This window comes from Anolis sagrei, chromosome X (assembly GCF_037176765.1).
Source record: "Anolis sagrei isolate rAnoSag1 chromosome X, rAnoSag1.mat, whole genome shotgun sequence".
NCBI lineage: Eukaryota > Metazoa > Chordata > Lepidosauria > Squamata > Dactyloidae > Anolis > Anolis sagrei.
In genome coordinates, this window is record NC_090034.1 from 3589295 (window position 1) to 3616969 (window position 27675).

Here is a 27675-nt window from a genome sequence, read left to right on the forward strand (position 1 = left end):
CATTCTGTTTTCCTCTAAGAGCAAAGTTTGCACTGTACGAGGGATATCCGGAAAATAAGGTTGCAAGCCACGTAGCTCTTGCGGGGAATTTTCTTGGGGGAAGTTGGTATCAATGCCATGCAGTGGCAAACCATCAGAAGTGAATGAGCAGTGCCAGTCGTCAGTAGCTCATCGACTGGAGTTGCGCTGAAGGTAAGAGATGAGCGTCCTCATTCTGTTTTCCTCTCAGAGCAAAGTTTGCACTGCACGAGGGATATCCAGAAAATAAGGTTACAAGGTACGTAGCTCTTGTGGGGAATTTTCTCAAGGGAAGTTGGTACCAATGTCATGCAGTGGCAAGCCATCAGAAGTGAACGAGCAGTGCCAGTCGTCAGTAGCTCATCGACTAGAGTTGCTTTGAAGATAAGAGATGAGCGTCCCCATTCTGTTTTCCTCTAAGAGCGAAGTTTGCACTGTACAAGGGATATCTGGAAAGTAAGGTTACAAGGCACGTAGCTCTTGTGGGGAATTTTCTCGGGGGAAGTTGGTATCACTACCATGTAGTGGCAAATCATCAGAAGTGAACGAGCAATGCCAGTCGTCAGTAGCTCATTGACTGGAGTTGCACTGAAGGTAAGAGATGAGCGCCCCATTCCGTTTTCCTCTAAGAGCAAAGTTTGCACTGTACGAGGGATATCCGGAAAGTAAGGTTACAAGGCACATATCTCTCACAGGGAATTTTCACGGGGGAAGTTGGCATCACTGCTGTGTAGTGTGAAGTAAATGAGCAGTGGTCGTCAGTAGCTCATTGACTGGCGTTGTGGTGAAGGTTAGAGAGGAATGTCCTCATTCCATTTCCCACCAAGTGCGAAGTTGGTGCTGTAATACACTACCTAAATGCTAAGGGCATGAAGGCCGAGGGGTTCTGCTCGTTGATTTTTTGGAAACAGGTGAAACAATCAATGTTGCAAATATTGTGAGACCACAAAGAAACTTCACAGAGCCATCCAAAACAAACATGGGATGCTGATGGTGAGAGTTTGTCTCCTTCATGACAATGCGCACCCGCACACCACTTATGCAACACAAGAGTGGTTGACTTGGTTGGGTTGATATGGTTGGGATGTTTTAAGCCACCCCTCTCACAAATCTCATCTCCCACCCAGTGACTCTCATCTGGTCACTAAATTGAAGGAACACCTGGGTGGAAAACACTTTTCCGACGACAATGAGGTGAAAATCAAAGTGACGAACTGGCCGAAAAAGGCAGAGGGAAACTTCTATGACAGACATCAAAAACTCGTCCCACGGATGTCGTGTCAGGAGCAACTTGAGAAACTGCAAGTCGCTTCTGGTGTGAGAGAATTGGCAGTCTGCAAGGACGTTGCCCAGGGGACGCCCGGATGATTTGATGTTTTTATCATCCTTGTGGGAGGCTTCTCTCATGTCCCCACATGAGGAGCTGGAGCTGATGGAGGGAGCTCATCCGCCTCTCCCCGGATTCGAACCTGCGACATGTCGGTCTTCAGTCCTGCCGGCACAGGGATTTAACCCACTGCGCCACCGGGGGCTCCGTCCCACAGACGACAAAACGTATTAAACTGAATGGTGATTACGGGGAAAAATAATGTCATCCCTATGTTACAATCCATGGAAGTTGTATTAAAACTTTGTATTTTTTTTTAAATCTTGTAACCTTACTTTCTGGATATCCCTCATAGTTTGTGACCGCCACAAAAACAAAGTTTCTATAATATAACAATAGTTATATTGTATTATATTATATTATATTATATTATATTATATTATATTATATTTATTTATTTATTTCCGGCACTTATACCCCGCCCTTCTCACCCCCAAGGGGGTTATAGAAATATAACCAGGTATATCTCCATTTCTAAGCCAAAGAGCTGGCGTTGTCCGTAGACGCCTCTAAGGTTATGTGGCCAGCATGACTGCATGGAGCGCCATTACCTTCCCACCTAAGTGGTACCTATTGATCTACTCTTAATGAGACATGCCGCATTATCACAGGGTACCTGCGCCCTACACCACTGGAGAAATTACACTGCTTAGCTGGTATTGCACCACCTGACATCCGCCGGGAAGTAACAGCCAATAGTGAAAGGACCAAGGCAGAGACATCTGGGATTTTGGCCTGCATCAATAGGAGCATAGTGTCTAGATCTAGGGAAGTAATGCTACCCCTCTATTCTGTTTTGGTTAGACCACATCTGGAATATTGTGTCCAGTTCTGGGCACCACAATTCAAGAGAGATATTGACTCTAAGCTGGAATGTGTCCAGAGGAGAGCGACTAAAATGATAAAAGGTCTGGAGAACAACCCCTATGAGGAGCGGCTTAAGGAGCTGGGCATGTTTAGCCTGAAGAAAAAAAGGCTGAGAGGAGATATGATAGACATGTATAAATATGTGAGAGGAAGCCACAGGGAGGAGGGAGCAAGATTGTTTTCTGCTTCTTTGGAGACTAGGACGCGGAACAATGGCTTCAAACTACAAGAGAGGAGATTCCATCTGAACATGAGGAAGAACTTCCTGACTGTGAGAGCCATTCAGCAGTGGAACTCTCTGCCCCGGAGTGTGGTGGAGGCTCCTTCTTTGGAAGCTTTTAAACAGAGGCTGGATGGCCATCTGTCAGGGGCGATTTGAATGCAATATTCCTGCTTCTTGGCAGAATGGGGTTGGACTGGGTGGCCCATGAGGTCTCTTCCAACTCTTTGATTCTATGATTCTATGATTCATCCCCTGTTTTGGTATCAGCCAGCACGTCAATGACTTAAATCTAGACATAGTTTTCTAAGATCTACAGCAGGGGTCCTCAAACTAAGACACTCGCTGGAACACCCCAGCAAGCAAGAGTCCAAAAGTGGCAGGCTCAATCCCAGAACCTCAACCAATGGCTGACTACCCCCTTGGGCAGACTTGGAAGGCGCTTAACAGACTGCGCTCTGGCACCACGAGATGCAGAGCCAACCTTCAGAAATGGGACCACAAAGTGGAATCCACGACATGTGAGTGTGGAGAAGAGCAAACCACTGACCACGTGCTGCAATGCACCCTGAGCCCTGCCACATGCACAAGGGAGGACCTTCTTGCAGCAACACCAGAGGCACTCCAAGGGGCCAGATACTGGTCAAAGGACATTTAATCAGCTACCAAACTCACAAATTTTGTATTTTGTCTGTTTGTTTGCTTTGTTCTGTTAGAAATGTAATATAATTTGACTGGTTGTCCTGACACAAGAAATAAATAAATCAATGTTTAAACCGGTCATCAGGTGGAGACACTTGTCTTAGTTTCCCTCCGGGCTTTCCTCAATGTCTACCACATGCTCAGTGTTTGCCTGGGCCTGCTTCCCTGCAAGTGGACTCAACTCCTCTGCAAGATGATTCAGCAGTTACAATGCAGAGGAGGTGCCGTTCTGCTCCTTGGCGGGTTGCCTGCAAACTGCTTGTCTGCAGACAAAAGGAGGGGAGTTCAAGCCATTCCCCTTCCAAAGGCCCGCTCATCCGTCCGCCACGGTTTGTACCTTCGCAAGCAGTCTGTGAGGGTGGTGGTTCCCGTCACGTGGCTCTCCCCATTGACCACGCTGCCGTCGCTGCCGGGGCTCAGAGGCCAAAACGGGGTGGAGGAACCGGGCAAATCCAAACTGATGTCCCAGAACGGATCTATCGTTGTGGAAACACCGCTAGGGAGAAAAAGAGAAAGGGGGGGGGGGGGATACACCACTCGATTACAAAGCAACATTGCAGGGCGGAGGGTGCAGAGACCCATCGAAAGGGAGCATTACTATATGAAGTTGGGGGTGGGAGCAATATTGACTGCTAGGTTCTTGTGGGTTTTTTCGGGCTATAGAGCCATGTTCTAGAGGCATTTCTCCTGACGTTTCGCCTGCATCTATGGCAAGCTTCCTCAGAGGTAGAGGTCTGTTGGAATTAGGACAGTGGGTTTATATATATCTGTGGAATGGCTGGGGTGGGGCAAGGAGCTCTTCCCTGCTGCAGTTAGGTGTGAATGTTCAGCTGATCACCTTCATTAGCATTTGAAGGCCTGACTGCGCCTGGGAAAATCTGTTGCTGGGAGGTGTTAATCTGTGCCTGGTTTTTTCTTTTCCAACCAATGCTCCGTTCAGCAAAGAACAAGAGGGATCCTCTCACCTCTGCAGGAGTCTACCGTATACCATGCAGCTGTGGACAAGTCTACATAGGGACCACCAAACGCAGCAGCCTTGCCCAAACACGAATCAAGGAACATGAAAGGCACTGCAGACTCCTTCAACCAGAGAAGTCAGCCATAGCAGAGCACCTGAGGAACCAGCCTGGACACAGCATATTATTTGAGAACACAGAAATGCTGGACCACACCAACAACCACCATGTCAGACTACACAGAGAAGCCATTGAAATCCACAAGAAGCAGGTGGACAATTTCAACAGAAAGGAAGAGACCATGAAAATGAACAAAATCTGGCTACCAGTATTAAAAAACTCTAAAATTATAACAGCTAAACAACAGAGAGGAAAAAACCAGGCACAGATTAACACCTCCCAGCAACAGATTTTCCCAGGCGCAGTCAGGCCTTCAAATGCTAATGAAGGTGATCAGCTAAACATTCACACCTAACTGCAGCAGGGAAGAGCTCCTTGCCCCACCCCAGCCATTCCACAGATATATATAAACCCACTGTCCTAATTCCAACAGACCTCACACCTCTGAGGATGCTTGCCATAGATGCAGGCGAAACGTCAGGAGAAATGCCTCTAGAACATGGCTCTATAGCCCGAAAAAACCCACAAGAACCTAGTGATTCCAGCCATGAAAGCCTTCAACAATACAATATTGACTGCTATTTTAATCTATATAAATAAAAATGTAATGTTCGTTTGTGGGATCAACAGAACTCAAAAATCACTGGACGAATTGACACCAAATTTGGGCACAAGACACCAAACAACCCAATGTATGTCCTTCACTCATAAAGACACTGAAAAACACAGCAGAAGGGACTAAAAAGCCCTAAAAAGCTAAATGACAATACAGAAAAAAGGGAAGAAAGAGGGAGGGAAGGAGGGAAAGAAGGAGAGAAAGAGGAAAGGTTGACCACAGCAACACATGGTGGGTACAGCTAGTGCATAATATAATTTCACAAGCACAGAAAACCCTTTCGTGACTGTATTTCCTCCTGAAATAGAAAATAAAAAGGGGGGTGGGGGGTGGGAGGTGGTATTTCACCTCTAGAGGGTGCTCAGGTGATAGAAAACACTCTGCCGTTCAGCAGTGGAACTCTCTGCCCCGGAGTGTGGTGGAGGCTCCTTCTTTGGAAGCTTTTAAACAGAGGCTGGATGGCCATCTGTCAGGGGTGATTTGAATGCAATATTCCTGCTTCTTGGCAGAATGGGGTTGGACTGGGTGGCCCATGAGGTCTCTTCAAACTCTTTGATTCTATGATTCTATGATTCATCTCCTGTTTGGGTATCAGCCAGCACGTCAATGACTTAAATCTAGACATAGTTTTCTAAGATCTACAGCAGGGGTCCTCAAACTAAGACACTCGCTGGAACACCCCAGCAAGCAAGAGTCCAAAAGTGGCAGGCTCAATCCCAGAAGGAAAGGGAGAAGGAAACATGGAAGTAAAGAGAGAAGGAAGGAAGGAAGGAAGGAAGAAGGAGAGAAAGAGGGAGGGAAAGAAAAAGGGGGAAGGAGAGTTAGAGAAAGAAGGAAGGAGAGAAGGAAAGAAAAAAAGGAAAGAAGGAAGGAAAGAGGGAACGAAGGTAGGGCAGAAGATGTAGAGAAAGAGGGAGGGAAGGAAAGTAGGAAAGAGAGAAGGAAGAAAAAAGAGACCCCAGAAGAGAAAGAAAAAGGGGAAAGGAAGGGAAGAGATAGAGAAGGAAGGAAGAAGAGAAGGAAAGATGGGAAGGAAGGAAGGAAGGAGGGAAAGAAGGAGAGAAAGAGGAAAGGTTGACCACAGCAACACGTGGTGGGTACAGCTAGTGCATAATATAATTTCACAAGCACAGAAAACCCTTTCGTGACTGTATTTCCTCCTGAAATAGAAAATAAAAAGGGGGGGGGGTGGGAGGTGGTATTTCACCTCTAGAGGGTGCTCAGGTGATAGAAAACACTCTGGTCCAAACCAGGTTGTGAGCCATTGATTTCGTGGAGCATGCTCAAAGAGGAGAGAGAGAATTGCAGGCAATTTGCAAATGTATTGGGGTTCTCGCCACTCACGTTGCAAACACAACAAAGGTTTTTCATATTTCAAAACATGTAGGATGGTAGTTTTGTGTAGAGGACAGTTCAGGGTACGATCTGGAGCAACTTCTGCCGCAAAATACACCCTGCTTAAGCGGTGCCTAATTTCTCTATTCACAGATCACAGCTGTTTTCTAACTGCTTAGGTGGACAGAAAGCATGGCCAAAGGTTTCGGGTGCTCACCCTGAACCAGGCTCGAACTGCCAACCTTTTGGTTGGGAAAGATCTATTGCAGTGGCTCTCAACCTTCCTCATGCCGTGACCCCTTAGTACAGTTCTTCATGTTGTGGTGACCCCCAACCATCACATTATTTTCGTTACTACTTCATAACTGTCGTTTTGCTCCCCTCATGAATCGTCATGTAAATACCTGAGATGTAGGATGTATTTTAATTCATTGGACCAAATTTGACACAAATACCCAATATGCCCAAATTTGAATACTGGTGGGATCGGGGAAGGGGGATTCATTTTGTCATTTGGGAGTTGTAGTTCACCTACCTCCAGAGAGCACCGTGGACTCCAACAATGATGGATCTGGACCAACTTGGCATGAATACTCAATATGCCCAAATGTGAATACTGCTTGGGAAAAATAGACCTTGACATTTGGGAGTTCTGGTTACTGGGATTTATAGTTCCCCTACAATCAAAGAGCAACCTGGACTCCACTAACGATGGACTTGATCCAAACTTGGCACACAGAACTCCCATGGCCAACAGAAAATACTGAAAGGGTGTGGTGGGCATTGACCTTGAGTTTGGGAGTTGTAGTTCACCTACCTCCAGAGAGCCCTGTGGACTCAAACAATGATGGATCTGGACCAAAATTGACACGACTCAATATGCCCAAATGTGAACGGTGGTGGAGCTTGGGGAAAATAGACCTTGACATTTGGGAGTAGTTGCTGTAATTTATAGTTCACCTACAATTAAAGAGCCTTCTGAACCCCACGAATGATAGAATTATGCCAAACTTCTCACACAGAACTACCATATCTAATGGAAAATACTGGAGGGATTTGGGATGACTTGACAGTGATTTAGGGATCCTGAGAGCACTGTGAACCCAAACAACTATGCCAAAGGGGTTCCAAAGACCATCAGAAATGTGGGTTTTCTGATGGTCCTCAGTGACCCCTCTGAAACCCCCTCGCGACCCCCCCAGGGGTCCCGACCCCCAGGTTGAGAAACACTGATCTATTAGGATGGTGTTTTGTAGCCTTGGTGCATCCCAAAGTCAAGTGTGCTTTGAAAACAGAGTTTGGCCTTCAAAAATCCTGAAACTGGAAACAGAATGTTAACTTACTGGCAGACTTGGCAAGTGACGTCAGACTGTAGTCCACCTGTGAAGATTTGGTCTATGATGCAGTTACAGTGGTTGGGGTTGTTGGCTTTCTTCCCATTATCGTCACCTGGAGATGTGAGAAAACGAGAAGGCATCATCTCAAAGCCCACGTACTCCCAAGGTCTACACACACACCAGATACAGGTAGATCTTACTCTTTGGTTTCGTACCCTAATATTTATTTATTTATTTATTTAAAGCATTTATATTCCATCCTTCTCACCCCAAAGGGGACTCAGGGCGGAGCACAACATATAAATGGCAAACATTCAATGCCGAAACATATTAGACCATACACATACAAAAGCATTAAAATCATATATCTCGACAGTGAAATCCACTAGTTAAAACTGTCTCAACCACCATATCGAATTTGGTTGGCGTACTAAGGGTTCCTCTTGCTGCCTCATTGCACAATCCCAAAGGGTCGGTCCTACAGCCACGTTTTTATCATCCTTCCAAAGGACAAGAGGGAGGAGGCTGACCTGATCTCATTAGGAAGGGAGTTCCATAGTCGAGGGGCAATTACTGAGAAGGCCCTGTGATGTGGCGGCAACAATGTGATGTGGCGGCAAAAAAAGCCAATGGGATTTTGGCCTGCATCAAGAGGAGTCTAGTGTTTAGATCTAAGGAAGTCATGCTCCCTATGCTCTATTCCGCTTTGGTTAGACCACACCTGGAATATTGTGTCCAATTCTGGGCACCACAATTCAAGAGAGATATTGACTCTAAGCTGGAATGTGTCCAGAGGAGGGCAACTAAAATGATCAAGGGTTTGGAGAACAAGTCCTATGAGGAACGGCTTAAGGAGGTGGGCATGTTTAGCCTGAAGAAGAGAAGGCTGAGAGGAGCCTGATCTTTTCGTTCATCTGGAGAGGCCCTACTCGTAATCCCACCTCTATCGTAAGGTGGGGACAAGGGACATGATAGCCATGTATAAATATGTGAGAGGAAGCCACAGGGAGGAAGGAGCAAGTTTGTTTTCTGCTTTCCTGGAGACTAGGACACAATGGAACAATGGCTTCAAACTACAAGGAGATTCCATCTGAACCTGAGGAAGAACTTCCTGACTGTGAGAGCCGTTCAGCAGTGGAACTCTCTGCCCCGGAGTGTGGTGGAGGCTCCTTCTTTGGAAGCTTTGAAACAGAGGCTGGATGGCCATTTGTCAGAGTGATTTGAATGCAATATTCCTGCTTTTTGGCAGAATGGGGTTGGACTGGATGGCCCAGGAGGTCTCTTCCAACTCTAGGATTCTAGGATTCTCGTCTCCGCCAAACGTGCCTGTGATGGTGGTGGGACCGAGAGCAGGGCCTCCCCAGAAGATCTTAATCTCCACGGTGGTTCATAGGGGTGACACATTCGGACAGGTAAATTGGGCCAGGGCCGTTTAGGGCTTTATAGGCCAAAGCCAGGACTTTGAAGTGTGCCCAGTAGCAAACTGGCAGCCAGTGGAGCTGGCGCAACAAGGGAGTTGTGTACTCCCTGTGTGCCACCCCAGTTATTAACCTGGCTGCCTCTCGCTGGCTATTTGAAGCTTCCGAGCAGTCTTCAAAGGCAACCCCACGTAGAGTGCATTGCAGTAGTCTATCCTAGATGTAACGAGAGTATGGACCACTGTGGCCAAGTCTGACTTCGCAGCTGGCGCACAAGTTTTAATAGAGCTCAAGGGCACAACAGAGGGAAGGCTGCAAAAGGAAAAGCCCAGCCCAGTTAGTGGGATAATAGGAACCTGTGTTTTGATATCTTCAGAGAAAAGTTTTCTCTCAGTCTCTGAAATCTCACATTTAATTTAATTTAAATCCTGCTTTCATCCCAACATGGGGCTCAAGGGATCTTAGAGCATGCATTAAAACAAAGATCGGGTAAAGACTTTGGGTGAGAACATGAGAGGAGGCCTTCTTCATCGTCGCTGTTCACAAGCTCCTTCCTCCACAGTCACCTACGGACCCACCCCCAGACACCGAACTTGGAGGACCATCACCCTCAGACAACGAGGGATCGCCTAAGTAAGAAAAGTGGAAAACAAGGCAAGTGGGGTTTGTATATCTGTGGAATAAGGTCCTGGGAGGGAGAAAGAACTCTTGTCTGTTGGAGGGAGGTGTGAATGTTGCAATTGGCTACCTTGATTAGTAGCACTGAATGGCCTTGCGGCTACAAAGCCTGGCTGCTTCCTGCCTGGGGGGTCCTTTGTTGGGAGGTGTTAGCTGGCCTTCGCCTTGAGACCAAGGCAGGCAATACAATAATATAATATATTATTATTAAGCAAGGAAATGGCTTTGTGCAATCTATTTCAAGGACTGCTTCCAGAATAAGTAGCACTGCTGAGGAGGCGAGCAAAGGGATGGCTTGAACCCAATTCAAAATGGATAGCAAACTAATCCTAGATTGTTGTTTTTAAAGAAATCCAGCCTTTACGGGCACTTAAGAAAATTGCACATACATTCACATGTGATACATTAATGAAAATGCTGAAGGCAGGTCTGGCAGGAAAGGGGGAATCAGCAATTTTAAAGAGTGTACAGTTTGGCAGCATACATGGCCATGAAGGCGATCCAAACTTCCCACTAAACACAATTTTTTACTCCTTGTCAAGTTCTGACAAAGCAATGAACCTTCCCAGCATTGAGAGGAGATTCCATCTGAACATGAGGAAGAACTTCCTGACTGTGAGAGCCGTTTAGCAGTGGAACTCTCTGCCCCGGAGTGTGGTGGAGGCTCCTTCTTTGGAGGCTTTTAAGCAGAGGCTGGATGGCCATCTGTCAGGGGTGATTTGAATGCAATATTCCTGCTTCTTGGCAGAATGGGGTTGGACTGGATGGCCCAGGAGGTCTCTTCCAACTCTAGGATTCTAGGATTCTAGGATTCTATGACAATAATTAAAGTCAATGCAAATGTGTCTTTAAACCACATTTAAACCAGAATCAGATACGCTTAGACATTACTTGCAGTAAAGGCTAACTATTTTTCTACCAGATTCAAATTAATACATTTCGATAAATAGGAATCTCTTAAATCTGAACTGTGACTAATATCACTGTTACAATAACCCTAAACCAGTAATGAAATGGACTGTAAGGAGAGTAAACAAGCGTCTCATCCTGGCTCTATACGCCAGTTTGGAAAGGCTTTCGTGAGCTTCAAGAGGGATACGATCTATTATATCACAATTGACTAGCTAAACCCAAAAAAGTACTAGGTAAAAATCTAGCCTTATTGTCAACTCAAAGTGCCACTGAAAGCCCCCCTCAAATATACGAGGGTTGAATGAAAAGTAATGCCTCCTCCTCCATAACTCAACAGATGGCAGTACTGGTGTGCGGCAGGTACTGGCTTGTTCGGTAGACTCTCCTCTACAGTTCCATTTTGGTGGGAAGCCTTAGTATTGAAAGGACCTCCGTAACTCCTCAACAGATGGCAGTACTGGTATGCGGCAGGTACTGGCTCATTCAGTAGACTCTCCTCTACAGTTCCATTTTGATGGGAAGCCTTAGTATTGAAAGGACCTTCGCGTGACAAAGCGATTTCTGGGAAGTTTATCCAGAATCTTCACCAAAGTTTTTCATACATGTATCACATTTACGAGGGTTGAATGAAAAGTAATGCCTCCACCTTCGTAACTCCTCAACAGATGGCAGTACTGGTATGCGGCAGGTACTGGCTTGTTCAGTAGACTCTCCTCTACAGTTCCATTTTGACGGGAAGCCTTAGCATTGAACGGTTGTGCTGTTAAAGTGCAAAGTGTGGAACCCTGCACAGACGGTCGGTCAATGCGACTTAAGCAACATGCAGGCATTGAATTCTGGACAGCAGAAGGTGTCACCCCAAAGGAGATCCATCAAAGAATGCAAGCTGTTTGTAGTGATTGTGGTTGATGTGAGGACTGTGCGTCGTTGGGTGAGTAAGTTTAAAGATGTTAAAAGGAGATTCCATCTGAACATTAGGAAGAACTTTTTGACTGTAAGAGCCGTTCAGGAATGGAACTCTCTGCCCCGGAGTGTAGTGGAGGCTCCTTCTTTGGAAGCTTTTAAAGAGAGGCTGGATGGCCATCTGTCAGGGGTGCTTTGAATGCAATGTTCCTGCTTCTTGGCAGGGGGTTGGATTGGATGGCCCATGAGGTCTCTTCCAACTCTATGATTCTAGGTGGGAACATCTGACTTGCGTGACAAACTAATAGTTGGACGTCCTGTGACAGCAACCACCAAGTTTCACAAGCAAAACGCTGACAGACTGATTCAGGACGATCGTCGTATCATTCAGAGAGAAATTTCAAGCACAATCGACATTTTACAAGAATGTGTGGGTCACATTGGGAGATGGAGCGGTATATAAATAAAGTATGCTTTGCTTGGCTATCGGAAGATCTGTGCACGATGGGTACCCAGGATGAGAGAACTGTGAGAGGCTGGTTGCGGAAACAGAGTGTCGACTTCTTCCGCGACGGCTTCAGAAAACATGTTCATCGTTGGCAGAAATGTATCCAATTGTCTGGTGATTATGTGGGAAAGTGAATAGTGGCTGTTAAAAAGCACATTCTAAGGATTATTTCTGTATTTGATTTATTAAAATATTCCCATCCAAACCCAAGTAACAAAGGTGGAGGCATTACTTTTCATTCAACCCTCGTATATACTGCCTTAAAAGATAAATGTTAAAGATCAAATAATAAAAGTTCTAGTAGACATATAATGTTATTGCTCTATAACAGTGGTTCCCAACCTGTGGTCCCCGCACCACCAGTGGTCCCCAAGAACTAAAATATGGTCTGTGGTCTCACCGTTACTACACTGTTACAACGAGAGCAACTAGTCTTGCAAAACCCTCTCATAATAATAATAATAATAATAATAATAATAATAGTGCTGAGGCAACAGGGATGTCGGGAGGGTAGAGGCTGACTTCCCATGAAAGGTGAGACAAAAACTAAAATATGGTCCGTAGACTCACCGTTACTACACCGTTGCAACTAGAGCAACTAGTCTTGCAAAAACCCTCTCATAATAATAATAATAATAATAATAATAATAATAATAATAATAATAATAATTGTACAATAGTAATAATTGTATAATAATAATAATAATAATAATAATAATAATAATAATAATAATTTTAGTGCCGAGGCAACAGGGATGTTGGGAGGGGAGAGACTGACCGCTGCTCCTCTTCCTCGCTGTCTTCGTTTTTAGGCCTGTTCCTGAGGTTATTTGGGGTGCGGATTTAGAAAATAGCATTGGATAGACCACATCAGCTCTAGATGATTGAATATAGTTTTCAGTGGGTGAGCAGATGGCGACTACTGGGTGGCTTATGTTCTGTATCAGAAACTAGAGCTGATGTGGTCTATCCAATGCAATTTTCTGAGTCAGCGCCCCAAATAAGCAAACCGAATATAAAGCTGACCAATAACTGATTCATAACCTTTTTGGTACTAATGTTGGAGAGTGGTCCCTGGTCGAAGTGGTCCCTGGTCAAAGTGGTTCCTGCTCAAGTAGTCCCTGGTCAAAGTGGTCCCTGGTCAAAGTGGTCCCTGGTCAAAGTGGTCTCTGGTCAAAGTGGTCCCTGGTCAAAGCGGTCCCTGGTCAAGTGGTCCCTGGTCAAAGCGGTCCCTGGTCAAAGTGGTCCCTGGTCAAAGCGGTCCCTGGTCAAGTGGTCCCTGGTCAAAGTGGTCCCTGGTCAAAGTGGTCCCTGGTCAAAGCGGTCCCTGGTCAAGTGGTCCCTGGTCAAAGTGGTCCCTGGTCAAAGTGGTCCCTGGTCAAAGCGGTCCCTAGTCAAAGCGGTCTCTGGTCAAAGTGGTCCCTGGTCAAAGTGGTCCCTGGTCAAAGTAGTCCCTGGTCAAAGTAGTCCCTGGTCAAAGTAGTCCCTGGTCAAAGTGGTCCCTGGTCAAAGCGGTCCCCGGTCAAAGCGGTCCCCGGTCAAAGCGGTCCCCGCTCAAAGCGGTCCCCGGTCAAAGAGGTCCCCGGTCAAGTGGTCCCTGGTCAAAGCGGTCCCCGGTCAAAGCGGTCCCCGGTCAAAGCGGTCCCCGGTCAAAGCGGGTCCTGGTCAAAGAGGTCCCTGGTCAAAGAGGTCCCTGGTCAAGTGGTCCCTGGTCAAGCGGTCCCCGGTCAAAGCGGTCCCTGGTCAAAGCGGTCCCCGGTCAAAGCGGTCCCCGGTCAAAGCGGTCCCCGGTTAAAGCGGTCCCCGGTCAAAGTGGTCCCTGGTCAAAATAGTCCCTGGTCAAAGTGGTCCCTGGTCAAAGCGGTCCTTGGTCAAAGCAGTCCCTGATCAAGTACTCTCTGGTCAAAAAAAGGTTGGGAGCCACCACTTTATAAAGACATCCCAAAACAACACATGGCTCAACTTCCAAGTTATTGTATACATTCCTGGACTGAATTTGTGATGGACAGATTTTAAGCCAACTGAGAGAAGGATGTTGATTTCTTTTTGACAGTAATATTTCCAAGGAAAGGTGCTTGCCGGCTACAAATAAACCAACCCCCACCAGTTTATAAGGTCCTGCATTTCAGTCTTTTACAAAAGGGAAACACTAAACTTGCGGAGCATTTCACACCTCAACAATGGCCTATCCAGAAGGGATTCAGGCTTTTTTCCCAGCCAGAATAAGAGACTTCACTCAATTGTAAAGAACACACAATGGGCTCTCTGTTTCCTCTTAAAGAAGTCATGCAAAGTTGCATTGCTGCTGCGTCTATTGTGGAGAGAGAAGCAGGCCTGCACAATAAGGGAAACCCAAGTATCCCCTTCTTGCGTTGATTTCACTCATTGAATCCAGCTCATATATTACTTTAAGATCAAACTATGGTGTCTGCCCATTATCGAAGATGCCCATTCAATGCTGCTTTTGCGTAAAGGAACAAGAGATAATCCTTGCGCCTGGAAAGCGTTTAGATTTTGTTACCTCCACAAAGAAGGCAAGAAATCTTGGAAAGAAGTGACAAGTGGAGTGCCGCAGGGTTCCGTCCTGGGCCCGGTCCTGTTCAACATCTTTATTAATGACTTAGATGAAGGGCAAGAAGGCATGATCATCAAGTTTGCAGACGACACTAAATTGGGAGGGATAGCCAATACTCCAGAGGACAGGAGCAGGAGTCAAAGGGATCTTGACAGATTAGAGAGATGGGCCAAAACTAACAAAATGAAGTTCAACAGTGAAAAATGCAAGAGACTCCACTTTGGCAGAAAAAATGAAATGCAAAGATACAGAATGGGGGACAATGCCTGGCTCAAGAGCAGTACGTGTGAAAAAGATCTTGGAGTCCTCGTGGACAACAAGTTAAACATGAGCCAACAATGTGATGTGGCAGCAAAAAAAGCCAATGGGATTTTGGCCTGCATCAAGAGGAGCATAATGTCTAGATCTAAGGAAGTAATGCTACCCCCTCTATTCTGCTTTGGTTAGACCACACCTGGAATATTGTGTCCAATTCTGGGCACCACAATTCAAGAGAGATATTGACTCTAAGCTGGAATGTGTCCAGAGGAGGGCGACTAAAATGATCAAGGGTCTGGAGAACAAGCCCTATGAGGAGCGGCTTAAGGAGCTGGGCATGTTTAGCCTGAAGAAGAGAAGGCTGAGAGGAGATATGATAGCCATGTATAAATATGTGAGAGGAAGCCACAGGGAGGAGGAGGGAGCAAGCTTCCTTTCTGCTTCCTTGGACACTTGGATAGGGAACAATGGCTTCAAACTACAAGAGAGGAGATTCCATCTGAACATGAGGAAGAACTTCCTGACTGTGAGAGCCGTTCAGCAGTGTAACTCTCTGCCTTCCCCGGAGTGTGGTGGAGGCTCCTTCTTTGGAAGCTTTTAAACAGAGGCTGGATGGCCATCTGTCAGGGGTGATTTGAATGCAATATTCCTGCTTCTTGGCAGAAAGGTGTTGGACTGGATGGCCCAGGAGGTCTCTTCCAACTCTTTGATTCTATGATTCTATGAAATGGCCTCTCCACATTTTCCACGGCTTCCAGGGAACATCCCTGCAGGATACTCTTAATAGACCGCCATTTCTGCCCACAGGAGGATAGTAGGATGGCTCCCTTTTCAATTACCCAAGTCAATTAGACCCACGGAGGAGGGGGTCTCCAAAGACTGCGCTCACAACAATAATACAGCAAGGTATTATTACCCACTCACTGGGGCTTACCATGGCATTTGGCAGGAAAAAAAATGACACTGACACCTACTCGCATCTGTTAATATGTTAATAAGTGACAGGAAAAAAAGGAAGCATTATATGGCATTAGGATCAGTCACCGGATCGTTTCTAAGAGCTCTACGTGCTGAAAAGATGTGGTCAAAATAAAGCAACTGACACTGCCTTGCTTTGGAAGAACCCCTTGTGAGAGAAACGAATGGGCTACTTTCAAAGGCTTCTCTCACACAGAGGTTTACCTCGCACTCCTCAGAACAACAGTAGCTTTGGTCCACTGACTCTAACAGACTGTTGCAACCCAGAGCAGGAAACTGGACCCTCAGACAACAATCCACCACACTTGACTTCAGGAAAACAATCCTTTTTTTATTGATGAAAGATGAATACAAAATAGAAGAAATATGCATAGGTAAAAAGTCACAGTAAAAATCAGGAACAAGAAATGTCCACAAACAAGATCATGAAATCCACAGCAAAACTGCTAAATCCTGGAACCTGGAAGCAATCCACTAACTGTACTTGGAACAACTAGAAAACCTCCGAGGAACAAGGCCACTTGAATCAGGAGACCTGGAAAAACTGGCACATGCCTGGTCTGAAGCTGCATTCAGGCCAGGCATATTTAAGGCTGAGAAATCTATTGCGAGACACGCCTGAAGATTTTGTTTGCATTTCTTTCAATCTGGCTGACCTACGTAAACTTTGTGCTTCACCCCGGCTCTGCCAAATTTGCCCCCGCCTATCCTCATTAGGGGGACCAGGTGTCAGATTCTCTGGAGAACTAAGACTAGGAGGAAAAGGGAGTGAAACGTCTCCGCTCGGCTCGGAATGCATGTTCTCATGGAAATTCTGACTTTCACTTTCCAAGGCTGTAGGATTTTCACTACTCAAACCATCATCATCTAAATTGGCCTCAGAATTCACATTGACATCTGCATTGGCATCAGGAAATAGAATCAGAGAATCAGGTTCAGATTCACACATAGGCTGAACCCCAACACAGGCTTCAGCCTACTAACTCTTTCCGTGCTTGACTCACACTTTTGTAATCAAAAATACCTAGTTAATATTTGATATTTCTAACAAGGGTTATTGGCCTCCTCCAGGAAATCATTTGTTAGAGTCAGTGGACCAAAGCTAGTGTCGTCCTGAGGAGTGTGAGGTAAATTTCTGTGTGAGAGAAGCCTCATGTGAGAAAGCTCTAGCGTGAAGGCTACTTTCAACAAGGAAAGATTTCCAGGAGGAGGAAAATAGCCCTTGTCAGAAATACTAAATATTAACTAGGCAATTTTTATTACAAAAGTGTGAGTCAAGCACTGAAAGAGTAATTAGGTCGAAGCTTGTTAGAGTCAGTGGGCCAAAGCTAGTGTCATCCTGAGGAGATAAACCTCTGTGTGAGAAAAACCTCTGTGTGAGAAAAGCCTCTTGTGTGAAGGCTACTTTCAACAACGAAAGATTTCTGGGAGGAGGCCAATAACTCTTGTCAGAAATATTAAGTATTAACTAGGTGTGAGTCAAGCACTGAAAGAGTGAGTAGGCTGAGGCCTGTTAAAGTCAGTGGGCCAAAGCCAGTGCAGTTCTGAGGAGCGTGAGGAAAACCTCTGTGTGAGAGAAGCCTCATGTGAGAAAGCTCCACTGTGAAGGCTACTTTCAACTACTTTCAACAACAAAATATTTCCAGGAGGAGGCCAATAACCCTTGTCAGAAATACTAAATATTTACTAGGCATTTTTTATTACAAAATGTGAGTCAAGCACTGAAAGAGTTAGTAGGCTGAGGCCTGTTAGAGTCAGTGGGCCAAAGTTAATGTCGTCTTGAGGAGTGTGAGGTAAACCTCTGTGTGAGAGAAGCCTCATGTGAGAAAGCTCTAGCGTGAAGGCTACTTTCAACAACGAAAGATTTCTGGGAGGAGGCCAATAACCCTTGTCAGATATATTAAATATTAACTAGGTGTGAGTCAAGCACTGAAAGAGTGAGTAGGTTGAAGCCTGTTAAAGTCAGTGGACCAAAGCTAGTGTTGTCCTGAGGAGTGTGAGATAAACCTCTGTGTGAGAGAAGCCTCTTGTGTGAAGGCTATTTTCAACAACGAAAGATTTCCAGGAGGAGGCCAATAACCCTTGTCAGAAATACTAAATATTAACTAGGTGTGAGTCAAACACTGAAAGAATGAGTAGGCTGAAGCCCATTAGAGTCAGTGGACCAAAGTTAGTGTTGTCCTGAAGAGAGTGAGGTAAACCTCTGTGTGATAGAAGTCCTGTGTGAGAAAGCTCCAGTGTGAAGGCTACTTTCAACAACAAAAGATTTCCAGGAGGAGGCCAATAACCCTTGTCAGAAATACTAAATATTAACTAGACATTTTTGATTACAAAAGTGTGAGTCAAGCACTGAAAGAGTCAGTAGGCCGAAGGCTGTTAAAGTTGGTGGACCAAAGCTAGTGTCATCCTGAGGAGTGTGAGATAAACCTCTGTGTGAGAGAAGCCTCATGTGAGAAAGCTCTAGCGTGAAGGCTACTTTCAACAACGAAAGGTTTCTGGGAGGAGGCCAATAACCCTTGTCAGAAATACTAAATATTAACTAAAAAGTGTGAGTCAAGCACAGAAAGAGTGATTAGGCTGAAGCCTGTAAGAGTTGGTGGACCAAAGCTAGTGTCGTCCTGAGGAGTGTAAGATAAACCTCTGTGTGAGAGAAGCCTCCTGTGAGATAGCTCCAGTGTGAAGGCTACTTTCAACAACAAAAGATTTCCAGGAGGAGGCCAATAATCCTTTTCAGAAATACTAAATATTAACTAAGCATTTTTGATTACAGAAGTGTGAGCCAAGCACTGAAAGAGTCAGTAGGCCAAAGCCTGTTAGGAGTTGGTGGGCCAAAGCTAGTGTCGTCCTGAGGAGTGTGAGGTAAACCTCTGTGTGAGAGAAGCCTCGTATGAGACAGCTGCAGTGTGAAGGCTACTTTCAACAAACAAAAGACTTCCAGGAAGAGGCCAATAACCTTTTCTGCTGCATCTGATGAAGCTGATATAACAGGCAAGGGCAAACCTCGGCCCTCCCTCCAGTTGTTTTGGACTTCAACTCCCACAATTCCTAACAGCCTCAGGCCCCTTCCTTTTCCCCTTTGGCTGCTTAAGTCAAAAGGAAAGGGCCTGAGGCTGTTAGGAATTGTGGGAGTTGAAGTCCAAAACACCAGGAGGGCCAAAGTTTGCCCATGCCTGTGATATAAGTTCAAAGAAGGTTGGTATACACAACGGATGAGTCACAAGTATTTCAAGTTCTTTAAAAGGGTACAAGAGTCTACTATTTTGGGTATATCATCAGTTAACACTTCAACTATTTACCTTTGTGTGTGAAGAGGCCCAAACAGGGACACCCCTCAGGCCCAAAGCCTTACCTTTGCAGTGCCGATGTAGCACATCTAATGCAGCGATGAGGAACTCGTGCGCATCCTGTTGCTCGTACCCTGCTAAATGCCGCGCGTGCGTCCATACCAGGTGCAATAACCTATATGGAATGTGAGGAGATCGGTGCCCAGAGTAGAACTGCTTGGGAAACAGGGCGGGAGGGGAAAACAGAATAATCAAATATTTTTTTCCATTCTTTACAAACATAAACACAATACTTTAATGTGGATAATGACCCAGTTCTCAAGGGAGAAATGCTTAGCTTTTTGAAACCCATTTTCCAAAACTGGAACACAATTAATACATTTGTTGTGTTGTCGAAGGCTTTCATGGCCTGAATCCCTGGGTTGCTCTGAGTTTATGGGACAGTCTGGCCATGTTCCAGAAGCATTCTCTCCTGACATTTCACCCAAATCTATGGCAGGCATCCTCAGAGGTTGTGAGGTCTGTTGGAAACTAGGCATATATATATATATACACACACACACACACACACACACACTAGCTGTGCCCTGCCACGCGTTGCTGTGGCCTATAGTAAAACTTATCAAAGTTGAGGTAGATATCTGGACTATTATGAAAGAGAGGTACCTACCTATTCCTTCCCTCTTTTCCTCCCCCTTTCTCTCCTTTCTTCCTTCTCTACCTCTTTCTTTCTTTCTTTCCTTCTTTCACTACTTGGTTTCATCCTTCTCTCTTTCCTTCATTCCCTCCCCCTTTCTTCCTTTGCCTTTCTTCCTTCCCTGTTTGCTTCCTTCTTTCACTTTTTATTTCCTTTTATTTCACCACCATCATAACAATAACAATAATGCAATGCATTGCCTCTGGGACCTGACACTACTCCCATTCCCCCAGAGTCTAATAGGAATAATAGCGTGTGTGTGCGGCGGTGGGGGGAGTGATGGAGCGTGGGGTTGTGTATGTGTGTGCGGCGGCGGCGGGAGTGATGGAGCGTGGGGTTGTGTGTGTGTGCGGCGGTGGGGGGAGTGGGGTTGTGTGTGTGTGTGCGGCGGCGAGGGGAGTGATGGAGTGTGGGGTTGCGTGTGTGTGTGCAACGGTGGGGGGGGGAATGATGGAGCGTGGGGTTGCGTGTGTGTGTGCGGCGGCGGGGGGAGTGATGGAGCGTGGGGTTGCGTGTGTGTGCGCGGCGGCGGGGGCAGTGATGGAGCATGGGGTTGCGTGTGTGTGTGCGGCAGCGGGGGGAGTGAGGGAGCGTGGGGTTGCGTGTGTGTGTGCGGCGGCGGGGGGAGTGATGGAGCGTGGGGTTGTGTGTGTGTGAGCAGCGGCGGGGGGAGTGATGGAGCGTGGGGGTTGCGTGTGTGTATGGTGGTGGGGGAGTGATGGAGCGTGGGGTTGTGTGTGTGCGTGCGGCAGGGGGGGTGTGTGTGCGGGAAGCGGCGCGGCGGGGCTTGGAGTGGGCATGGCTTCCGCAGAGGGAACGTTGGCCGGAAGGCTGTGTGCGCACCCAGGGAACTTGCGGCTGGGCACCAATGCGCATGCTCAGTTGTTTTGACGTATTGTGAGTGTGTTGTTGTGTTGTTTTTCATTTTGAGTAGATATGTTTGTACCTTGTGGGTTGTGTTATGGGCATGGGAATTTTGGTTAAGTTTCGTTGGGGGGTTGTGGAGTTTTGCTGTCCGGTTGAACCAACCTAACAGATTTATATATATATAGATTGGCTTGAAACTGCACTGCAGTAATGCAAGAATGCAGAAAAGCCTTTGATGGACGAAAGGATCAATAGGCAACTGTCGGATGCCAACAGGAATGACTCCAAGGGACCAGAGCCCACGTGTGGCAACTGAAATCTGCTGACACAGCTCCAATATATTTCAAGGAGCTGCAGCAACATAAATTCTCTGTCCTGACATTTCGTACAATTAGCCCCAGCACTAGGCATTCATTGAACCCAGGAACATCTTCCATAATGCAGTCACTGGATTCACCCCCCTCCCTGGCATACACACACACACCCTTTTTAACGTTGTAGTCATTCAATAGACGGAAAAATAATTTCAAGCACAGCAATCCTGAATGTTCCAAGCGACATGTTTATATATTATATTATATTATATTATATTATATATTATAATATAATAGTAATATATTATATTATATTATTACTACTACTACTGCTACTGCTACTGCTACTACTCCAAGCGACACGTTTAAAATTGCAGGATAAATGCAGATGTTCTGCTGAGCAACAATGCTTCTGCTTTAATTTAAGCCATGAGGAGAAGTGTGTAACAAATACCATTATATTATATTATATTATATTACTACTACTGCTACTGCTACTACTCCAAGCGACACGTTTAAAATTGCAGGATAAATGCAGATGTTCTGCTGAGCAGTAATGCTTCTGCGTTTAATTTAAGCCATGATAAGTGTGCAACAAATACAGCTATTGTTATTATTATTGTTACTACTACTACTAGTACTACCACTACTCCTACTCCAAGCAACATGTTTAAAACTGCAGGATAAAGGCAGGTGTTATTCTGTACAACAATGCTTCTGCATTTAAGCCATGAGAAGTGTGCAACAAATGCAATTATATTACTACTACTACTACCACTACTCCAAGCAACATGTTTAAAATTGCAGGATAAATGCAGATGTTCTGCTGAGCAACAATGCTTCTGCATTTTGTTTAAGCCATGGGAAGTGTGCAACAAATACTATTATTATTACTACTACAACTACTACTCCTACTCCAAGCAACATGTTTAAAACTGCAAGATAAATGTGGATGTTCTGCTGAGCAACAGTGCTTCTGCATTCAAGCCATGAGAAGTGTGCAACAAATGCAATTATATTACTACCACTACTACTACTACTACTACTACTACTCCAAGCGATATGTTTAACATTGCAGGACAAATGCAGATGTTCTGCTGTGTAACAATAGTTCTGCATATAATTTAAGCCATGAGGAGAAGTCCTATTAAATCTGGAATGCCTTGTTCGGAGCAGATAACGTCCCTTCCTCGCATGCACAGACACGGAAGGAAGGCAAGGAGGACCGCTACTCCAAACCGCTGATCCACAACCAGACCTTCCATATACAGGCAGTCCTCAAGTTACGAACAAGACGGGTTCTTGTTCTTAAGTTGAGTTTGTCTGTAAATCGGAACAGGTGCATTATGTGATAGTAGGCATAGAATTTGGCTTCTCAGCATCTCTAGTGTCAAATCATGGCTTGAGGGGGTTCAACTATGGGTGATGATAACCTACAAATAAAGTTTCCACTTTTCCTCTGCGCTAACAGTGATTTAGCATTTCAATCTGCAAACCGTCGTCCTGACCTCCCTTTTGTCTCCTGATGATCCTGGAATGAAATCCTGACCAAAAAACGGAAGCGGAACGGCAGCTCCAAAGCCCAAAGGACAGGTAATGGATGGGAAAGGGTGACTCACCTCCTGAAAAAGCGTAGACATTTCACAGACCAGACATGAGCTGGGACTTTGCATTTCACATTTGTGTCTGTCGGAGAGGAAGAAATCTCGCAGTAGTGGAGTGTGGGTAAGTGCTTGGACAATACAGTTCATAAAACACGTGTTCCCAAGGTTGATGAGCCCTCTTAGACCTGTTTTGGGAAGAAGAAGAAGAAAACACAGAAAGCACGACAGGTCAATCGGACAGAACTGCAGCTCACGTCAAATAACTTCGATGCAATCTCCATATTCAGCACACCAAGTTGCAACCTGTGGGATTCTTCTATCGAGGCAGATTGCATTGCCAGAGGAATGGCTTTCCCATGGGCAGTGTGCACGTTTTGTCTTCCTCTGATGAGCTTTTAAATTAAACCTTACACGTTGGGCAATAAGGACACCAATATGAAGGAGACTAGGGTACACAGAATGATAGGCATTTCAAAGACCACCATGGCTAAAGTATCGTCCCACAGTTTCCTGAGAGGGACATGAGAGAAGTCTCCCCGCAGGACTGCAAGATATCCGGGTGTCCCCTGGACAACATCTCCGTCTGATTCTCTCACTCCAGAAGCAACCAGAGTATACATGCCCAGTGTGGAACACATCTCACCATGCTAAAACAGTGGATGTGGCTCTTAATGAGACATGCCGCATTATCACAGGGTGTCTGCGTCCTACACCACTGGAGAAAGGAAAACCTCTGTGTGAGAGAAGCCTTGTGTGAGAAAGCTCCAGTGTGATGGCTATTTTCAACAACAAAAGATTTCTAGCAGGAGGCCAATAACCCTTGTCAGATATATTAAATATTAACTAGGTGTGAGTCAAGCACTGAAAGAGTGAGTAGGCTGAAGCCTGTTAAGAGTCAGTGGGCCAAAGCAAGTGTCGTCCTGAGGAGAGTGAGGTAAACCTCTGTGTGAGAGAAGCCCCATGTGAGAAGGCTCCAGTGTGAAGGCTACTTTCAACAACAAAAGATTTCCAGGAGGAGGCCAATAACCCTTGTCATAAATACTAAATATTAACTAGACATTTTTGATTACAAAAGTGTGAGTCAAGCACTGAAAGAGTCAGTAGGCCGAAGCCTGTTAAGAGTTGGTGAACCAAAAGCTAGTGTCATCCTGAGGAGTGTGAGGTAAACCTCTGTGTGAGAGAAGCCTCGTGTGAGACAATTCCAGTGTGAAGGCTACTTTCAATAAACAAAAGATTTCCAGGAAGAGGTCAATAACCCTTTCTGCTGCATCTGATGAAGCTGATATAACAGGAATGGGCAAACCTTGGCCCTCCCTCCAGCTGTTTTGGACTTCAACTCCCACAACTCCTACACCACTGGAGAAACTACACTGTTTAGCCAGTATTGCACCACCTGACATCCACCGGGAAGTAACAGCCAATAGTGAAAGGACCAAGGCAATGACATCTCTGGCTCATCCCCTGTTCGGATATCAGCCAGCATGTCAACGACTTAAATCAAGAAATCGCTTTCTAAGATCTACAGAGACACTCACAAGAGTCATGAATAACTTTTCAATGACTTTGAAGCATAGGTTCTTTTTATAGCAATTTCCAGTGTGTGAAGGTATATCAGATTACAGAAAAACATTTAGACAGAGAATGACATTGGACAGAAAGACAGACATACAGATTCTATGCAACTACATTGGATTTAAAATTACATTGGTTAACAAACAAACAAAGGGGAATCATAGAATCATAGAGTTGGAAGAGACCTCATGGACCATCCAGTCCAACCCCATTCTGCCAAGAAGCAGGAATATTGCATTCAAATCACCCCTGACAGATGGCCATCCAGCCTCTGCTTAAAAGCTTCCAAAGAAGGAGCCTCCGTCACACTCCAGGGCAGAGAGTTCCACTGCTGAACGGCTCTCACAGTCAGGAAGTTCTTCCTCATGTTCAGGTGGAATCTCCTCTCTTGTAGTTTGAAGCCATTGCTCCATTGCGTCCTAGTCTCCAGGGAAGCAGAAAACAAGCTTGCTCCCTCCTCCCTGTGGCTTCCTCTCACATATTTATACATGGCTATCATATCTCCTCTCCGCCTTCTCTTCTTCAGGCTGAACATGCCCAGCTCCTTAAGCCGCTCCTCATAGGGCTTGTTCTCCAGACCCTTGATCATTTTAGTCGCCCTCCTCTGGACACATTCCAGCTTAGAGTCAATATCTCTCTTGAATTGTGGTGCCCAGAATTGGACACAATATTCCAGGTGTGGTCTGACCAAAGCAGAATAGAGCATGGGGAGCATGACTTCCATAGATTTAGACACTATGCTCCTATTGATGCAGACCAAAATCCCATTGGCTTTTTTTGCCGCCACATCACATTCCTGGCTCATGTTTAACTTGTTGTCCACGAGGACTCCAAGATCTTTTTCACACGTACTGCTCTCGAGCCAGGCATCATTGTCCCCCATTCTGTATCTTTGCATTTCGTTTTTCCTGCCTAAGTGGAGTGTCTTGCATTTGTCCTTGTTGAATTTCATTTTGTAGTTTTGGCCCTTCATCTCTCTAATCTGTCAAGATGGTTTTGAATCTTGCTCCTGTCCTCTGGAATATTGACTATCCCTCCCAATTTGGTGTAGTCTGCAAACTTGATGATCCTGCCTTCTAGCCCTTCATCTAAGCACAATGCCAAGGACCAGATCTCTGTTTTCCATACAGCAGAACCTGACTCCCTGCACAAAATCTAAGACTCCAAAAGCGCACTTCTTCCTCTTCCCTTGAGAAAGAAGCCCTAAAGTGACCAGACTGCTCCTGTGCAGACCTGCCACTCTCCGAATACACCATCTCTCTCCTTCCCATGGAGCAGAGCATGGCGAGTGGAACAGACTCCTCAGGTCTGCCACACTGAGACTGAATCTTATTAGACTGAATCTTTTATGGGAATATTCTGTTGATGTAGTCCCAAAGTTGTAAATGAATGATAGACGTCTTCCATCCTGGGTCCATTTCCATTTCCTGGCCAGGTGTTGATCTTCTTGATTGGTGTTGACCTTATGTTGACTTCCTACTTAACATAAGGAATGTTGCAAACTGTCTCAATTCTTATCAGAGTTTACTCTTCAGATCTCATTAACAGGTTTTAATCACAAAGCAGCAAGCAGGTAGTCAGTCATTGCAGGCCTTAATATTATACTAATGTCTCCAAAAGTATTAACTCCATTCACATCCTTCCATCGTACCATAGAATCATAGAGTTGGAAGAGACCTCATGGGCCATCCAGTCCAACTCCCTGCCAAGAAGCAGGAATATTGCATTCAAAGCACCCCTGACAGATGGCCATCCTGCCTCTGTTTAAAAGGCTCCAAAGAAGGAACCTCCACCGCACTCCGGGGCAGAGAGTTCCACTGCTGAACGGCTCTCACAGTCAGGAAGTTCTTCCTAATGTTCAGATGAAATCTCCTTACCATTCATTCCCACACATCATATTAAATTCATATTTGCACATTGAATTTCTTGTGACAGAAGAACACCTCAGCAAGCGAGAGTCCAAAAGTGGCAGGCTAAAACCCAGAACCAAATGAGAGACTTCCTTCTGGGAACACAGAAAACTGGGCGACTTTGGAAGGCACTGAACAGACTGAGGATGTCTGCCATAGACGTGGGTAAAGAGAAAGCTTCTGGAACATGGCCAGACAGCCCAGAAAACTCACAGCAACCCAGTGATTCTGGCCATGAAAGCCTTCGAAAAGACAAGAGAATCGAACTGTTTGGTTCCATAAGCTTTGGATGCAAAATGTCAAAGGTAAACAGTTCTGCATAGGGTTTGGACTCTTTTCAAACACCCAAGATTGAGGCTTGATCAATACTGCAGCTGGATCAAGAGTCCAAAACTTCAAGAGGAAGGATGAGAATCCAATTCCAACAACTGCCTCTATCCTCTGGCCCACACAAAGGCAGAAGGATCACCTCCTTCGATTCATACTGTGGGGAACTGAATGTTTATATTATACTCTTCCTAATAGCTCTTCCCTTGAGTATTGTGATAAAGAAAGCTTTTGGAATAAACAAGCATGTGGACAATTTCAACAGAAAGGAGGAAACCATGAAAATTAACAAAATCTGGCTACCAGTATTTAAAAAACCCTAAAATTACAACAGCACAACAAAAGAGAGGAAACAAACAAGGACATCTAATCACCTCTCAACAAAGGTTTGCTCCAGGCACTGCCAGGCCATCAAATGCTACTCAAAGTGATCAGTTGAAACATTCACACCGAAAAAACCCACAAGAACCTAGTGATTCCAGCCATGAAAGCCTTCGACAATACATCGACAATACATTCACACCTTCCTCCAGCAGACAAGAGTCCTTTGTCCCACCCTGGTCATGCCACAGATACATAAACCCTTTTTCCTATTTCCAACAGACCTTACTACCTCTGAGGATGCTTGCCATAGATGCAGGCGAAACGTCAGGACAGAATGTCTGTAGACCATGGCCATATAGCCCGAAAAAACCCACAACAACCCAATGATTGGCAGCATTGCATAAAAATGGGTAATATCGCACACACACACATACATAAATTTAGTACTCAACGTATGCAGTATCCAATGTATTTAGAATTACTATTGAATGCAATGTAAACAGCAATTACAACAATTCACTCCCGACTGCTGCAGTTCTGGCGATGGCAATTCCTCCTTCTACAATTCTGATTTATTTATTTGTCGTGTCAGGGCAACCAGTCAATTATATTACATTTCTATCAGAACAAAGCAAACAAACAGACAAATACAAAACTTGTGAGTTTGGTAGTTGGTTAAATGTCCTTTGACCAGTATCTGTCTCCTTGGGGTGCCTCTGGTGTTGCTGCAAGAAGGTCCTCCCTTGTGCATGTGGCAGGGCTCAAGTTGCATTGCAGCAGGTGGTCTGTGGTTTGCTCCTCTCCACACTCGCATGTCGTGGATTCCACTTTGTGGCCCCATGTCTGAAGGTTGGCTCTGCATCTCGTGGTGCCAGAGCGCAGTCTGTTCAGTGCCTTCCAAGTCGCCCAGTCTTCCGTGTGTCCAGGGGGGAGTCTCTTATTTGGTATCAGTCATTGGTCGAGGTTCTGGGTATGAGCCTGCCACTTT

General features: G+C 45.5%; 1 protein-coding gene across 5 annotated transcripts in view; it reads right to left on the reverse strand.

Annotated features, from left to right (window-relative positions):
* The window catches only part of LOC132781575 (ubiquitin carboxyl-terminal hydrolase 22-A), a 219000-nt gene that overhangs the window by 39395 nt on the left and 151930 nt on the right, over window positions 1-27675 (reverse strand). For all 5 annotated transcript variants that reach the window (XM_067473681.1, XM_067473680.1, XM_067473683.1 and 2 more), the window contains 4 exons: window positions 22570-22739; window positions 19138-19285; window positions 7565-7670; window positions 3532-3690 (listed from right to left, as the gene is read on the reverse strand). In XM_067473681.1, the coding sequence (XP_067329782.1) occupies window positions 3532-3690; window positions 7565-7670; window positions 19138-19285; window positions 22570-22739 (583 nt within the window). The remainder of the gene's footprint in view (window positions 1-3531; window positions 3691-7564; window positions 7671-19137; window positions 19286-22569; window positions 22740-27675) is intronic.